The following is an 18,139-nucleotide window of genomic DNA, read 5'->3' as shown; positions in this document are numbered from 1 at the left end:
TCAATAACAATAATCCTTACTTGGTTTTAAATGTTTTTTAAATTGATTTGCTCATATGACCAAAAAATCTATCCGCAAAGTAGATCCAATCACTAACAAGTTGTGAGTTTTGAGAAATGAGTTTGGAATTCATTTACAGTAACAAGCCATTTCACTTTCAGATGAAAATACTAAGATTCAAAAAGTATGATTCTTATTTGGAGTAAAACCTTCTAACACCCAATCCAATGTTCTTTACTATTTGCCCTCCTTTCAAAAATATCTTTCTTTTCCTACATTGACCTAGCTATAGAATGTATTCATACAACCTAAAACAATGTCCATATACTTTAGCTATAAATCCATGTGTATGCTAAGTCACTACAGTTGTATCTGACTCTTTGCAATCCTATGGACAATAGCCTGTCAGGCTCCTCTTTCCATAGACTTCTCCAGGCAAGAATAATGGAGTGGGTTGCGAAGCCCTTCTCCAGGGGATCTTTCCAACCCACTGATCGAACCCATCCATGTCTTGTCCATCTCCTGCATTGTCAGGCAGATTCTTTACCACTAGAACTACCTGGAAACCCTGTGTGACAGAAACCCAGAGTAAACAGTTGAGACCAAAAAAAAAAAAAAAGTTAGAAGGAAATTTTAGTTTCTCAAGGACTCCACAACACAAATAGAGCTAAACTGGGGAAATGAGCACTCAAAATCCACGAGGACTGTTTTTAAGCCCCCTTGCTGCATTATTTTCTGAGAAGTATCTTGCTACTTGAGGTCAAAAAGACCTAGTGTTTTCTGGGGCTAAACTGCCTGAGTTTAAATCCTCACTATTTAACTTGTTAGGTGAGTGACCTGGTCATTTAAGCTCTCTAATCTCAAGTTTCTCATCTATTAAAATTAGGATAATTATAGTGGCTACATAAGATTACAGCAGAAAAGCAAATTAAGTGGTATCCAAGACTTGGGACAATGCTTGCTTCATAGGAAGTATCAGTAGACATGAACTACTGTTATAAAGAGTAACATCTTGAGAGATGTCAAGACTGAGCTGGGAGAGCTGCCCTGCCAGAGTGTGGGTGTAGTTGATTAAGACAGCAAGTCGAAATGCAAGTAGGAATTAAGGCTTTACTCACTGCTGCCATAGGAAATTATAGTGTTATTTGCTCAATCGTGTCTGACTCTTTGCCACCCCGTGGACTGAAGCCCACCAGGCTCCTCTGCCCATAGGATTCTCCAGGAAAGAATACTGGAGTGGGTTTCCATTCCCTTCTTCAGGGGATCTTAGTGACCCAAGTATCAAACCTGGGTTTCAGAAACCCTGCCAAAGGAAAAGCTAGTCTATTAAAAAAAAGTCGTTGCTTCCCAAATGTTTGACTTTTGTCTATAGGATGACACTGAGAGACAGTCAGTGTAACGGCACAGTTGGGATGGGGGCATTGTGTCACTGCTGGAGGAATCCCAATCAAGAGGATCGGTTTCATGGACCTGAGTGGGGAATGGAGAGGAAGGAAGAAAGGAAGTGCTAGGAATGGACAAGGACTGAGTGTTATTTGATAATGAAATAACATATATTCAAGGTTACCCCCTTCTGTGAATAGGATGTTCTCAGAGCCCAGAGTTCCAATAGTGAGGCCTCTGAATAGAGGCTCCTAGGCTAACAATGCAGATACAAATAAAAGTATGGCGGGCCAGAAGGCCTGAGTTCTTGACTTTGTAATTGCCTATGGTCAGGTTTTAAAAAATCATATATAGGTTTTTAGCCAGGGGCTGGATTTCTAAAGAGCCTTCTCTGTTCTCAGAAGGGCTTTCTGCTAGATGGGTGATGTTTCATTCTCCAAAGTTTCAACAGTTTATATTTCCTGGGTATACAGTGGATCTCTTGCTATTGAGGTGGAATAAGTACATGCCTTAAAATGAGGCCTGGAATATAAGAAGCACCTTTCATAGGCTACGTACTATTTTTATTATTGCTATTGTTTTTATATAGTTGTTCTAATTATAGCTCTAATATGACAACTTATTCTCTACAGAGTTAGGTAAGATCATAATTCCTCATATTGAAGGCTCTTGAGAAGCATTCCATCATCTTCATGCAGAGTTCACCCATTTGTACCCAGGAAGTATGAGAGTTGTGAATCTTCCTTCCAAATTAAAACAAACAAAAAAAAGCTCAGCTATTAGCTGACAGCACAGTGTCTTGGCCATATCATTACTATCCTCATTTAAGACATCATTTAAGAAACAATCAGCGAGATAAGTTTCTCATTTAAAAATCATCTAAATTTGTTTAGTACTCAATAAAAATTGAAGCCCCACTTTGTGCCAGGAGTTATGTATTTAATAAAACAAATGATACAAAACATCAATCTTCCTGACTCCATAGAAGCTTGCAGATAATTGGCACAATAAATGTTAATCATATAAAATACAGATTAAAATTTTAGTTATGGTATTACTATAAATAGAGGAACTTGAAGCTATATTGAAAGGACATGAGCTAGCCTGGGGCAGATCAGATTGTCAGGGAAGGTTTACCCCAGGCTGTAGATGTTTGCATTGAGGTCTATAGGATGAGTAAGAGTGAATTCAGTAATTCACTGAAGAATGGCAGGTTTCTAAGATTCTTCCAATCAAGTAAGACTGTATGTTTAAAACCATTGATTACCAAATTTGCCTAAACTTTGGAATCATCTTAGAAATTTTTGAAAAATACTGATACCTGAATTTTTGATTTGGGGCTTCCCTGGTGGCTTGGATGTTAGAGAATCTGCCTGCAATGTGGGAGACCCAGATTCAATCCCTGGGTCAGGAAGGAGGAGAGCATGGCAGCCAACTCCAGTATTCTTGCCTTAAGAATCCCCATGGACAGAGGAGCCTGGCGGGCTACAGTCCATGGGGTCTCAAAGAGTCGGACATGACTGAGTGACTAACACTTTCAACACTTTCTGATTTATTTAACATGGCATATGGCTTTGGCATTGGGATTTTTTTTAACTTCTCAAGTGTTTAATCCTTAAAGCAGGAGGATTATGTCTAACTCAAGGAATTTGAAGTAAGACTAGTGACTGGAGTCCAAAGAATGAGAGAGAATGTGACATGACCTGAGACTGTGGCTCTAAAATATGACAAATCACAGAGGTCTTGATTGGTCACATTAGAAGTTTAGTCTTTTTCTTGAGAAAAATAAAAAACTACAGAAAGATCATAGGGGAGGACATCATATCTAAATGTATGTTTATGTTTGCAGTGTAAAGATTGTAAAGAGAAGCTATAAAATTAACTTGGACTAGGATGGTGGCAAAGAGATGAATTGAAATGGCTTTGAAAGTTTTGTTTTGTTTTTTAAGGACTTGAAATTGGCAGACTGGAAAAGGATAAAGTGTGAGAGATGATAAGACTGACTTCTTGGTTGCTGGCTAGTGGAACTGGTAAAGGTGAATTATGAGCCTACTCTTATGATATTTGAGGTGCCTTTGAGATATCTAAACAGATACTAAGGAGAGAATAGAACATAAGGATACATCTGGGCATGAGGTTTTAGGTTGTTTGGGAACAAAGATCTAAAGTGCAATAACTTTACATTAAATCATGCAAGTTCTATAAAAATAATCATTTTACATACAAAACACTATTTTAGAAGGCATCGGGCACCTGCAGATCATTAAGATGTGGACATAGGAAAGATTGACACTTCTAATGTGGTTTTAAAATGAAGATCCCCTTTAAAACATTTCAAGGTAGCATGGAATGAAAGAGAAGAAATCCAACCCCTTTTATCAGATCATAATCAATAAGTGCCAAAATGTTATTTGGAAGAAAATTCTGATCAGAAAGAAAAAGAGAGCTAATTGAATTTTAGTATGGAGCAATTGTCCTGAAGAATCACAAAAATTGTCAGAGATACAATATTATATAGTTGAACATAGTATCAGATTGGGGATATTTTGGTTTTTATTCATGTCAAAATGGAAAGCCCAAAAGGTAGAATAATAGAGAGGACAGCAGGAATTGTAATATATGCATTTCATTTATCAGATCTCTATTAGGACCAATCATGTACCAACACACCAAAGCTATGATAAGGACTAGGACTACAACAGCAGACAATGTAAGCGTTATTCAGGTTCAGAGTTTATTGTCTCCTAAACTATTTAAAACAAGAAAAATAAAAGATCCTGTTTATTGGGGAAAGTGGCCCTAGTTAACTTTTGCAAAGGAAGCCAATAAAAAGGATGTCTTTAGTCAATAAGGTTAAGTAACCATTTTATGGGACTACATTCCCTGGGTGTTAGATCAAGTTTTAGAGTAGTGGAAATTAGGATTTAATTGTTCTGGGGTTAGGCAGGATATCAGTATTGTATAAAGCTTTCAGGTCATTCTAATGTGCAGCCAAAGTTGAGAACACTTTTGAGGTATGTTTCATCACTGAAACAAGTGAGTGAATCCAGATGATAAGGCTGGGAGAGGCATAAAAACATGCTGATTACATAGGAATAATAATAATGAACAATTCTCTAGTCTTTATGTGCCAAGAACATTTCTAAATGTTTAACATATGTTAAGTCAGTTATGAGGAAATCATTTTTATTCTTCCCGTTGAGAGGGAACAGACCCCAGTGGCCACACTGGGCAAGTATCCGAGCAGGTCCTTAGTCTGGTTCCGGAGTTCCTGATCTTAACTGCTATGCAATATTTTCTCTAAATATTATGTAACAGTAATTTTACACAGAATTATAAAAGAAGGGAAAACATATAATAATGGCAGAGTATCATTAAACCATCTTCCCTGGTGGCTCAGACGGTAAAGAATCTGCCTGCCATGCAGGAGGTGCAATCCCTAAGTTGGGAAGATCCCTGGAGAAGGAAATGGCAACCCACTTCAGTATTCTTCCCTAGAGAATTCCATGGACAAAGGCGTCTGGTTGGAAACAGTCCATGGGATCACAAAGAGTTGGTCACAACTGAGTGGATAGAGATATAGATCATTAAACCAGTCAGATACCAGTTGATGACTGAAACTGGTTATAACACGGCCATAAACACTTTTGAACTATATTTTATATATATTTATATAAATATGCAAATAAATTCATGTATATATTTAATATACATATTCCATGTTTATATTCTTAATTTATGGAAATCAGTTAATAAGTGTTTGTTGTACATGTACATTGTTACATAGTCCAGAAGTTTTTGTCTTCAGCAGCGGGCAGGGAGATATAAGCTGCGGAAACAGGTAATTTGTTTTTCTGACTTTTCATTTGCTCCTGAAGGAAACTCAAGTGCTAAGGCTATTCCATGTAATCTAAAGAACGACTCTTACTTCATGGTAATGACCAAGCTGTAGGAATAAAATCTTAGGAGGAAGTAATCATCCCCCAGTGAGCAAGTCTAACAAATCGAACCTCTTTTACAGGTGGAAATACCATAAAGAAAAGTATCATTGGAAGGATTACTGGCACACTGAATTTCCATGCATGTCAAAGGGAAAAAAATCCAATTTAACTCTATAAAACATGTATCTGAGTCAACCTGCCATGTGTATTTTTTTCTTACACTTTCTATCCCATTACAGAAATAATACCTACCAAATAATGCTGTGCATTTCTAAATGGCTAGCTTTCAGCTACTTTGCCCAGCTTTTGTTGTTCCCTCTTTTCCTTTGAAGGTTGAGAAAGTAAAGAAAATGTAGTTTTTGGGAGTGCAAGTTCCCCAGTGCTGTGGATATTTTGTGTCCTGAAGCTGAAGCTATGGTGTTATAACCTGTCTGGGCTTGTTCTCTATGAATACTATGTAATACATGTAGGATTGTTTGGTGTTCAATTAAGAGCTCTCTTAATTCCTGTTATTAAAGCCTACAAACTAGTGAGTGTAAAATTGAAGTTGAACCATTCAGCTCTTTTTGACATTGAAACACTGCCTGAAAAATGGTGATGCAAAGTCCAAGTCATATGTCACCCTTTAAAGCCCATGGAAAAACGAAAAGTGGAAACATTGAGGGGAAAGAGTAAATGTCTAAAACCTGGTCATTTCCTAACAGTACATAATGTTAGGAGCATGCTACTGTGCTCATGCACATACATCAGCCAGTTTGTTAAACACAGATATTACATTGATTTGAACAGAAAGCTGCAAGGTTATTATTGCTAAAGCTTCAATGAAGGAAATAATTAAAGCATTAAGCATTTTAAGGTTTTAAAATGACTTTAGGCAATCACCAGAAAACACTATAGGAAATCGATATACTGTAATTGAAAGGAAATTGAATTGGTCTTTTTTTTTTTAATCCCTTCTAAATATTCTCTAGACGGTCAGACCATGGAAGATAATGCATCTTGTTTTGCCATCAGCAATGCGACTTTCTGTAAATCTCATGTGCTGCAGGGCCCACTTTTATGATTTTTACTTAGAAAATGCTCAGCCAAATAGATGGTATGAAATTTTATGTGCATTATCTTTGTTAGTCTCTGGCCTCATTGTTTAAAACAAAAACAACACTACCAGACAAAAACAACCTCTGAAGCAAAGTTAAGCTAAAAACATTTCAAACAACGAACCAGAGAAGTTGTTAAGTAAGTCTCACACTTAAACCTGAATGAAATTCTAGATTTTATTTAACAATTTTCCTGTCAATCTTGCTCTGCTGCAAGGGCTATGACCCACTGTAGAAACAAATTCAGTTTGGATCTATGTGAACTTAACCCATTTTTATGGCTTATTATTGGAAGGAGTTTTTATAATCAAACAGAATAGTTTGAAGTGAATCTCAGAGAGATGCTTGGGTATGAACAGAAATTAAGGAATCTCAACCCTTAAGTAATCCTTCAAAAAGATGTATAAAATCAGCATTTCCTTTATAATGGAGTAATAATGATACCTTCATCATTTGGTAGTTTTGAGAAATAAAGTAATCAATATATGCACAGCTCCTAGTGGCTCAGACAGTAAAGCGTCTGTGAACAGTGCGGGAGACCCAAGTTCAACCTCTGGGTTGGGAAGATCACCTGGAGAAGGAAATGGTAGCACTCTCCAGTATTCTTGCCTGGAAAATCCCATGGATGGAGGAACCTGGTAGGCTACAGTTCATGGGGTCACAAAGAGTTGGACCTGACTGAGCGATTTCACTTTACAGATGATTAGTACATACTGTGCACTACATGGGGCTTTCCTGGAGGCTCAGCAGTAAAGAATTCACCTGCAATGCAAGAGATGCAGGAGACATGGGTTCAATCCCTGGATCAGGAAGATCCCCTAGAGAAGAAAATGGCAACCTAAGCTAGTATTCTTGCTGGGAAAATCCCATGGACAGAGGAGCCTAGTGGGCTTACAGTCCATAGGGTTGCAGAGAGTCAAATACGGCTGAGTGAGGGAGCACTCATGCATGTGCATTATGTATGTGTTATAATTATTTTTATAAAAATGATGATAATGGTGATAATTTGCCTTTTAAATTTTATTACCAAAATATCAATTAAGAGTTTGGGATGGTCATGTACACACTGCTATATTTAAAATGGATAACCAAGAAGGACCTACTGTATAGCACATGGAACTCTGCTTAATGTTATGTGGCAGCCTAAGGAAATGGCAACCCACTCCAGTATTCTTGCCTGAAAGATCCATGGACAGAGATGCCTGGTGGGATACAGTCCGTGGAGTTGCAAAGAGTTGCACATGACTGAATGACTAAGAACACACACATATGAAAAGCCCCAGTACCACGGCTGACACACAGAAAGTATTACATAAAATGTTTTTTAAAAAAGTTATATTCAATGTAGAAATTAGTATTAATTTCTTAATAACTTCTTTATGACTGTGTTTATATGTGATATTCTTTACTTATAGTTTTCCAGAGAGTCTGCGTCCTGAATTTCTCTATGTCAAAATTCCATCTCTGGTTTTTGGTGACTACAGCTAACATTTAGCTAATATTAAACATCAGAACAGGTGAATATGAAAGGATACCTAAGTTGAGTAAAAAAAAGTTAACAGTCTTAAAATCTAAACTGCTTTCATTAAGAACAGGAACAACTTTTCAACTTTCTAAGTGCTATAATCCATAGACATGTGAGAAGGAAGGCAAAAAAGAAGAAAGAAAACAGAAAGGTGAAAGACCTTCATAAAGCAAAGGAGAAAATTATATGTTCTGTAGTATATATGAGAGAATCTGGCCAAACATTAAAAAACTTCATATCAACTTATTGATCTGCCCACCATGCACACACTTGATATTAAAAATAAACCTCCAAGGAAGGACTTTTATTGGCTCGGGTCAAACAACCAATTATTAACAATTGCTAAACCAGAGAGTCAGAGTCATGAAAAAAGTTGGGGGATGAAAAAGGGAAAGCAGTTGTCTAGGGATGAGAAAAGAAAGCAATTCTCCAAAGGCGGGATGGGGTTAGTGGCCATGAATGGCCACTGGAAGAAATCAGTGTGAGTTAAAAAACAAAAAAAGTGAAAGACAGAAAGAGGACAAAGATACAGAAAAGAAACATTATATATATATATATATATATATATATATATAGTACATATATATATATGACTGATATATAGTACAAATAATGTTTAAGTCACTGCCAAGATCAGAAGATAAGATATAGCCACCTCCTCTACTTCCTCCAAACGCTATTTCATTATCAATATTTCAAACCTCCCAATACTAGAGTACTTTAGAATTTTTAAATCATTGACTGCATTCAGTTCTGTTTAAAGAAAGACATGATTAAGAAGAAGCTGGAAATTATATATTTTTAATTGTTTGTCCAGGGCATTATTGAAACAAACTGCTTATCAGGTTTTGTTGTTATTTCAGTAATAAATATTTTGACTAGCTCATACACCAAAATGCTGTGTTCAAGTTGGCACTAACAAATGTAATTTATTTAGGCATCCTAACAATAAGTTCATCAAACTTAAAAAGTAACTTCAAAGGAGAAAAAAAACCCTGTGTTTACTTTGGCAGTTGAGTTACACTAGTCATGAATAGGATGATGTCCTAAAAGCTATTTGTTTACTTATAATTAGGTAATGTAATTGTAAAAGGTGGATAGAACATTGGAAATTTAGCTTTTCATTTTGTTTTAGATCTTTTCCCACCAATATTATTTGGTCTATGAAACTAAACTCTTCTTGAAGAAGTAATTAGAAAAAGTGCACATCAATGAAAATAATTGAGGATTGACTGGTTGACCTCAGAAGAGAACAAAAACTCAAAAGAAATTTCATAAGGTTTTAAATTTGGCAAGAGGACTACAATATCTCTGATAATTAGACTTTCAACACATTTGGATTTGCTAATTGGATCTAAGTTCTAATTAGACTTTTATGTAACTAAAAATGACACATCATTGTATGAATTTAATGTTCTTTTACAGTTGAAACCAACAATTAGCAGCTTTTTCCAAATTACTTTAATATGGAAAAAACTGGCTTTTTGCTTACATGTGACAACCCTTCTATTAAGATATATTTTGTACATTTTAGTTTTCTTAATTAAGCACCTATTGATGAGCTTAAAAAGAAACATGAGTTTTAATAGGAAGCACATAAATTGTTTATTTGTGAGGAAGACTTGCTGGTATATTGATGACTTCAGAAGCTTCAAACAAAATGCAATGCAAGGAAATAACACAGTCTTTAACAGGAAGCAGCACAAATAACCAAGTGGCCCTATAAACCATTCAATTGATCAAAACAGTCTCTGAATATGACTAAAGTTCTGTTATATTTTTAAAGCATGCAAATATGGAATAGGTTCCCAAATGGGAAGGCTCATGGGGCTGGCATCAGGATTAATGGCATGGTATATCTTCCCAAAATATGTGTTGCAACAATCTCTGCAGCTTCGCTTCTTGAGCAGTTATCTGCTAATTCAAATCACAGCATCTCTCTTTCCTCCTTATTTTTGAATTGAGAGTCATCCATTTTTATCCCTTTGGAATTTATAGGCAGTCATTTTAAAACTGGTAGCCCTCAGATTTGGATGTTACAAGAGATAACAACTACATGAGAATGTAAAATTACACCAGTACTTTGGAGAGCAAAGAGCAGTAAACCATTGCAAGACTTTAAGGGAAAGACTACTGCCAAAATCTCCCATGTAGATTGATAGCACTGACAAAAAAGGCAAATTACATTGTTTTATGTACTGTGGATATTTGAAAACAACAAAGCCTTATACATGTTTTATTTTCCTCAAATAAAAACTGTAACCCCTCCAACCACATTAAAAACCAGTTTTTTCCCTAATAAAAGCAATGTAAGATCTAATTAAAACCATTTAAACTGTAAGAAAATCTAACTTGTGCAGTAATTGATATATTAGAACAGGCATTATGCTAGAATTATATGTGCTATTATTTGTCTAATTAGTGTATTACTGAGACTGAATTATTGGTGTATTTATAACTCATTAAGTCAAATGTCTTCAGTGAGTAGCCTAAAGCCCGCTGGATATTGTCATATACCATATGATATTTAAAAGCAGGAAATAACATTTTTGATTGCTTCATTTGCTATTAAAAAGGAAAAACTGCACAGGACACTTTCTGTTATCAGTTATTCCAAGATTTATCATGCAGTTCTCTGAAAGGTCTATATATAGGTGATTGGACTGTTCCTCAGGCAGAAAAGTGACCAAGCTATTTTATCTTTCAGCTTGGGTGCTGGAATCCTGTCACAGGGCTGAATGGGTCCCTGACTGACAAGAAACTGGAGAATAACATGCGTGGAGTGGTTCTACGCGTGGTGACTGTTCTGGTAAGTCTGATCTCAGCCTTGTGGTTTTGGCTTCTAGGAGGTTATTTTATCCTTCATTTCTTTATGTTTTATTAGCTGATTTCACAATATTAAAAGAGCTTTTAACAAATCCTAACTATGCATTGTATGGTACTTGTAATGATCATATTTTCCAGCCTTCAATTTATGTGTGTCAGAATCAGCCTTTTACATACTTTTCCTTTAATTACAGTACTAATTTCATAACTTTCTTAGACAGCTTAGAACAAATTTGTATCCTTCTATAGTTTTCTACACATGATAAGATGGAGTTCTCTCTCAGGCATCCTCTTACTGAAATCTGATGGTCTATGTAAATGAAGATAACCATGCCAAACAAGGGTGGATTTGATCAAACGCAGTACTTTCAGTAACACTGAAACATTGAGAGACTAAGACAATACTTTCCTGGGAAGTACCTACTTCAAAGTGAAGCTCATCCCATTGTTAAGTGATTATTTATCAAGTATCAACCGTATTTAAGCTCAGTACTAATCCCTGGGGACACTAATAATTAAAATGGACAGATATGATTCTGTTGTTTTGAGTTTATCATCCAGTGATTCTGTGGCTATTACATGGGATTATACATGTGAAACATTTATTATAATTCCATTTGGTAGAAAAAGCAATAAATGGTAACTGTTATAATTATTCTATATATTATTATTTTCTCACATGATATATAAATAAAATGTTAATAGAAATAGTCTTCAACAGCAAAATGCTCAAATTGGTGCTGGAGAAGGAAATGGCAACCCACTCCAGTGTTCTTGCCTGGAGAATCCCAGGGAAGGGGGAGCCTGGTGGGCTTCCGTCTATGGGGTCACACAGAGTCGGACACGACTGAAGTGACTTAGCAGCAGCAGGAGCAAATAGCCATAAGGGATGAAGACATGCATTCTTCCCGCCTATCTCAATGTGTTTAGCCTCATGCTACTTTATAATACATTTCAAAACCGAATAACCCATAGTTATTAACTTCAATTTTTTTCATAAAAGCCCACTTGTTTTTAAATTTGAACAATTCTTTCTTATAGGCTAAAAAAAATTACAGAATTAATAAACATGAGACGTGGTCTTTTTTGATGTGTTGATGCTAATTGAATGTTTATCAAGATTTATAACAGCGATGACTGCCCTTTGTACATTGTTTAATACAAATTAAGAAGACTCAACATAATTTCATTGTCTATAAGAAGAATCTGTGATACTCTCTATAAAAAGAAGTTTAGACGATGAGTCTATCTTCCTTTTTGGTGCCTATAATTTATTTTTAGCTATTGTTTTAACAAGATTTTCATTGTTTTGCAAATAATTATATTATGAGTACTTGAAACTTAATTGTGCAGGTGCTTCTGTACATACTCAAAAGTGTAGATATGCATTTTCACTGATGTGCTAGTATTTTTTTAAAAGGTATTTAAAGTATAATAAACTATAATAGTCTCTTCTCTAGGAATTAACATGGAAGCTCAGGTGAAAACCACAATAAAAGAAAATATATGTGCTTTGCTTTTGCCTTTGACATACATATTTTTAGGCAAGCTAGCCTCATTTAGTCATTAAATATACATCTAGTACTTACTGTATGATAGAGTTAGTTGGTAATGGGTATAAGATGAATAACACATATACTTATGTGCATATTTATACCTCAAGTTATACATAGACTTTTGCTGGGAGGTGCATATGTAGTGAAACAGCTGAGATTTATTTAATACTAACTATGTGCAGACACTCTACTGAGTTGTTTTCATGTATGATCTTATTCAGTCCTCATATTATTTTCAATAAATAAATAGTATTCTGATCCCAAGAACCTGGTTGAAGAAACTGAGACATACAGAGGTTGAAAAAAATGTGGACGATTATACAGATAGTAAGTAGCAGAGAGAATTGAGATTCGAATCCAAAAAGTCAGACTCTAGATCTCTTAACTTCTTCCTCCTTAACATTATATTTACTCCCTCTAGTCCTACTGTGATAAGTGTGAGAATTGCAGTAGCTATAGGATTTTCTTGAGAGGTAGAAATGCTTAACTGAATAAGATGAAAGTGAGTTTTACTGGGAAGGCTTCATAGAGCCAATTATTTCCAATTCATTTCTAGGCCAAGAAAAATGATTGCTGTTTTGTGCATGAAATGGTATTGCCTCACACAGTGTTAATACCTGCGTGCCCTATTCTCACCTTTGTGACGTGTAAATGATCCATTTTCTTCAAGCTTAGCCCTGCATAGACCCTGAATGTGCTTAGTGAGAGGAGATATGGAAAATCTGTTTCCCCAAAGTCTTCTGTGGTACAATATGGATTTATAAGTTGGGTGCCCAGTTGAGCAGAAGGTTGTTACACTTATTAAACTTCCTCAGTAAACAGCCATTGTACTTAATATTTTTTCAGGCTTTCTGGTTCTTCCTGTAATTCCTATTTGAATAGAAAGCAGCCATGACTTTCTTATTTCCTGCAAGACCCTTTCCAGGTGTAGCTCCTACTTATATGACCTTGCAAGCTTCTTCCACCCAACACTGAGAGTCACTCTTTCCTAAGTCCATGCAGCAACTTTAAAATCATAATGTCAACTAAACCTGAAACTCAGAATTCTATAATGGACTTGATTTAGTCACCTAAACAATAACCCCTTGTATTCCAAGTATTTACCACTAGCTATTTCCAGAGAGAGAAAGAGGAGGGAGGGATCATGTGTAAAGGCCATGAGAGAAGGTCTCTTAGCCTTTATTCCATTCTAACAATAATCTAGTCCCAGTTATACACACATACACACACACACACACACCACAGATTCTTTACTTCTTAGGAAAGTAATGTTATCAAAGACACACAGGTTAATAGAATTGATTTTTCTTACTTAAGTTTTGAAACTCCCATTCCCAACACTACTAAAGATACTTCATACACTTGAAGAAAATAATCTAATATTTATCTTAATTCAGCACTATATTAAATAATTCAGCACTATATTGTTTATGATGCCAGGGGCAAGTGAATGGGACTCAAATGGTTAAGTAAAGAATTACATGAAGGGATTTAACAAATAATGTTAAGTAAAGTTGAATAAATCAACAAGGGTGTTGAAGTGCCAGGGCCTAGATGTGCAGCAACCCTAAAGACTGATATGATGTGGGAGAGAATCTGGCAAAGCTAAAGCCATGGAAGAGAAACTGCATCTTAGAAGTGGTGACCTTGGCCATGGGAAGAGGTTGGAGGAGAAGCACTCAAATCACATTCAGGCAGGAAAGAAATGGAGAGGGGGGTGCTCCAAAGTCACTCCTCCTATCTTTCCATCTGCTTCCATCATTTCCAATTACAAATCCAACCAGAAGTCAGAGGGCAAGGGAGCCCAAGTAATGAAGACCACGAAGGTCTTCTTCCTAGGTCACAGCGCAGGGCTGTGAGGGACTCGAGGGCAAACAAGGAAAAACCACCTTCAACATCTGTTATATATGATTTTACCTGTTAAGAACTTTATGTGTGTTAACTAATTTAATTCTTACAAAAACTCTACAAAATATGCGCTAATTACACTAAAGGATGAAAACAGAGCTCCAAAGAATTAACTAAATTTCCATGTCCATAAAACTAACAAGAGCCAGAGATGAGTTTCAAATCCAAAGATCCTGATACCAGTGGCTATGTCTTTAGCCTCTCCGACATTGTCTTTGGAATCAGAATAAATTCATGTTAGGTTTAAGTTGAATGTAACTATTGAAATTACAGATGTTATTGAATTCGTAATTTAAAAACATTTTTTAAAAATGGCATCGCATAAGGATAACTTTATTTTCAGCCATCACCAAAGCCATGTAAGTTTCTTAGAAATGGAGGAAAAGAAAGAATGTGAATAAAACTCCCTCTGCCAAACTCTGTTTCCATATTTGCTCGACTGATCTCTACTGCTTACCAAGTGGATAAACTGTCTTAATATGAGGCATTATTTTTTCCTTTTCTTTTCATAAGTTGTATAACTATGGATAGCCATAAATGACCAATTATGCCATTCAATTTTTTTATGGTTATTCACAAAAGTTATTAGAAACATCACTGAGTTGTAAGTATCATCATAATAATTATGAATCCTTATGAAAATAAAATGGAAAGAAGTTGGTGACAAATGGAAGATTTAAGAAGCTATTCTGTAAGAAAAAGTAATAGATATCTGGAAAACATAAACTGGCATTTAGGAGATCACTGATTAATTATTATTTTCTTGATTTAGTTTTCTTAAAACAAACACATGGCATCTCTAATGAAACATAAACTCACTCATAAATTTATTTGAGAAGTATCTGTTGAGGGCCCTCTTCTAGTTGCTTGGGGTACATGCAAAACAGATAAAGATATTGACTTTGGGGAGTTTTATTCTAGCAGGACATCCAAAGCTCTAAGAATATTTTTGAAAAAATGCAATGCCTTTTCTCTGCATTGAATATATAACACAATATTATTTTGCCTAAAACTACCATAAACATAATTGTATAACTTTATGTAAATATGATTGGAAATTTGTGTTAGAGCTGTGGTGGTGCTTTTTCTGTATTTTATAAATTCAAAAACGTAGTTTTTCATATTTTAATATCTTTGAATCAGGATGCATCTTTCAATTGATGCTTCTTGAAATTAAAATTGGTAGCATTTTTTGTCTTTATTAGTGGTAGGTGAAACAATTGTGCACCTTACAACTGAAAACATTTTAGATTAAATAATATGTGGAATGGTATCTTTACAAAATTAATTAAGTTAATGGATATTCCTGGAAATTTAAATTTAACAAAACTGGGCATGAAGCCATGGTAAAGAGACAGACTAAATAAACAATACCTCCTAAAGGAAAGAAATAACAGTAGGAAATGAAGCCAAATTTTAAAAATAGGAAAATAGCAGCAATGCAAAAAATTACTATCTGAACTAAAGCTATCACTAGACTCATAGAAATATAAACATAGAAAATATACCAAAGTAGTTTATATTAAAACACCACCACACAAAGCGAAGTCCAAACTCTGTTGAAACAGGTAAATTTTCCCAAGCAATCACCATAAGGAGGGTGTAGCAGATAACTGCCTACTGAGCTACCATATTAAGAGAATTTTCCTTTTCCTAAAATATTTTATTGTAAGTCTAACTTTTTGGGAATTATTTTAATCAGGCCTTCAGTTCAGTTCAGTTCAGTTCAGTCGCTCAGTCGTGTCCGACTCTCCGCGACCCCAGGAATCACAGCACGCCAGGCCTCCCTGTCCAACACCAACTCCCAGAGTTCACTCAAACTCATGTCCATAGAGTCGGTGATGCCATCCAGCCATCTCATTCTCTGTCGTCCCCTTCTCCTCCCGCCCCCAACCTTTCCCAGCATCAGAGTCTTTTCCAGTGAGTTAACTTGTCGCATGGCCTTATTTGCCTCTAAAAATGGAAATGTTATCTGAGATCAGAAAAAGTTAAAACAGTATTGTATGGTACACCCTAAACTATTAGCTTTGACTCAATGACTATCACTGAGCATTTATTATAAGCTAAGCACTGTGCTAATCCCAGGGAGGCAAAGAAAAAAAAATATATATATATATATACAGTTCCTGCTCTTGAGGAGTTCCTCAGGAACCATTTTATCAACATTAGTACGCTCAGAAGATAGGACCTGTTTGTGAAGGAATTAAATACATTTAGCGGGAGCCTGGGAAAGAATGATGAGAGAGGGACAGAGGGAGAGTGCACACAACGAATATCACAGTCCTTTATGATCTAATCTCAACGGTGACATCAAGGACCAGCTTCGTGGAGTTACAGAACAATTTGATTCTGCATTTACTGTGTTCTTTCACTCAGAACTCTTTGTAAATCTGTATTTTGTAATAATTTCATTAGTGTTAGATTGCTCCTCTACACTACATACCAGTAAAACACAAGTTGTTTTTTATGTATGTTGTCAGGTATATAAAAGCAGGTCAATAAATATTTGCTGAATGAACAAATTAAAATATTCTGATAGTCTGTAGGTGTGTCTGTGGGGTTGGGGGAGAAAGGAAAGAGGGAAGGAAGGAAGAAAAAAGGGAAAAAGAAAAGAAATTAAGAACTCTATATGTAATTACAAAAATAGGAACTGGAATGGACACAAGACTATGCCTGACTAAATAGTCTTAGGACTCCTTATTCTTTAATTTTTACTGGCAGAGGATTATGCCATTGTTAAATCTTTTGACATAGTTGTTACTGGGAAATGACATACATGCTTTTAAGTTGAAGAAGTAGAAAGTTTTAATTCAAAACATCAAGAATCATTCATTCACATTATTAAATAGCAAGTTTACATTCCGTGAGAAGTTACAAATCACAGAATCATTTCATTTTATCTTGGTCTTAGAGGCATTCAGTGCTTGGCTTTTGTTCCACAAGATTTTTGCTATCATGTGGAATAATACTTCACATCTAATGTACCCATGAATTATGTCAGTGTAAGGATGAATCAGTGTACTTAGCTTCTTCTCGATGTACCTTTTAGCAAAAGAGTAAATAATAAGCAATATGATTTCCTTGTTGGAAGTACTATTTCATTGTTTTTCCTCCACCTAGTCTTCTCTTCCCAACACACTCATACTAACAGCCATTGGGCATATCCTGCAGAGTACTAGGTTTATAGTCAAAAGATACCCATTCAAGTTCTACCTCTTCTATTTAATAAATCATTGAATTTATGGAAGCCAGGAAGCTATTCTGAACCTCAATTTTTCTGTCTGTAAAAAAGGAATAAAAACCTGGCCACACAGGTTTTTTATGAGTGTAAATACCTTAAAATATCTGAAAGCAGTTAGTAAAGTGCCGAGTGTTTCTGAATATTAAGATTCTATTATCTCTGCAGTGGAACAATGATGTGTAAATTAACTGAAGAAAATAAAAAAAATGAGCATGAGTGATCATGAAAGCATAATTAATCAGTGTCATCAATCTTCAGATTTTGATGGGAAATTATTTAAAGGACCCTTAGTTAGACAAGGAAAACATAAACTGCAGAATCATGACTTTTAATCCCATTTACTGTTACTTTCCTTTGAAAATCTGCTAATGAGAACAACCACAACTCTTCTCCTAGTGAAGATTGTGCTGCCTAGAGAAAAAATTACACAAATATCTGATAGTTTAAAAATCCAAATAATAAACTGTACAAATTTCTAAAAGTCTGGTTTGTCAAGTGTATTGTCTCAGGAATCATGTTTGGTTTTAGGCTAGCTTTAAACAGATTCTATACATTAATATATAACTAAGAAAATACACTAAGAACTGCCCTGAAATGTCGTTTTGCTTAGTTTTTTTTGCCAAGGACATTGTCCAAGTTTTTACTACTTGGAGACCTTCAGC

General features: G+C 35.4%; 1 protein-coding gene across 3 annotated transcripts in view; it reads left to right on the top strand.

Annotated features, from left to right (window-relative positions):
* GRID2 (glutamate ionotropic receptor delta type subunit 2) overlaps positions 1 to 18,139 on the top strand; it is a 1,729,520-nt gene that overhangs the window by 1,265,086 nt on the left and 446,295 nt on the right. For all 3 annotated transcript variants that reach the window (XM_088836035.1, XM_088836036.1, XM_055434840.2), the window contains one exon: positions 10,654 to 10,755. In XM_088836035.1, coding sequence (XP_088692161.1) covers positions 10,654 to 10,755 — 102 coding nt within the window. The remainder of the gene's footprint in view (positions 1 to 10,653; positions 10,756 to 18,139) is intronic.

Source organism: Moschus berezovskii, chromosome 5 (assembly GCF_049115385.1).
Source record: "Moschus berezovskii isolate FMDL1 chromosome 5, NW_MosBer_1.0, whole genome shotgun sequence".
Lineage (NCBI taxonomy): Eukaryota > Metazoa > Chordata > Mammalia > Artiodactyla > Moschidae > Moschus > Moschus berezovskii.
This window is presented reverse-complemented; position numbering and strand designations above follow the sequence as displayed.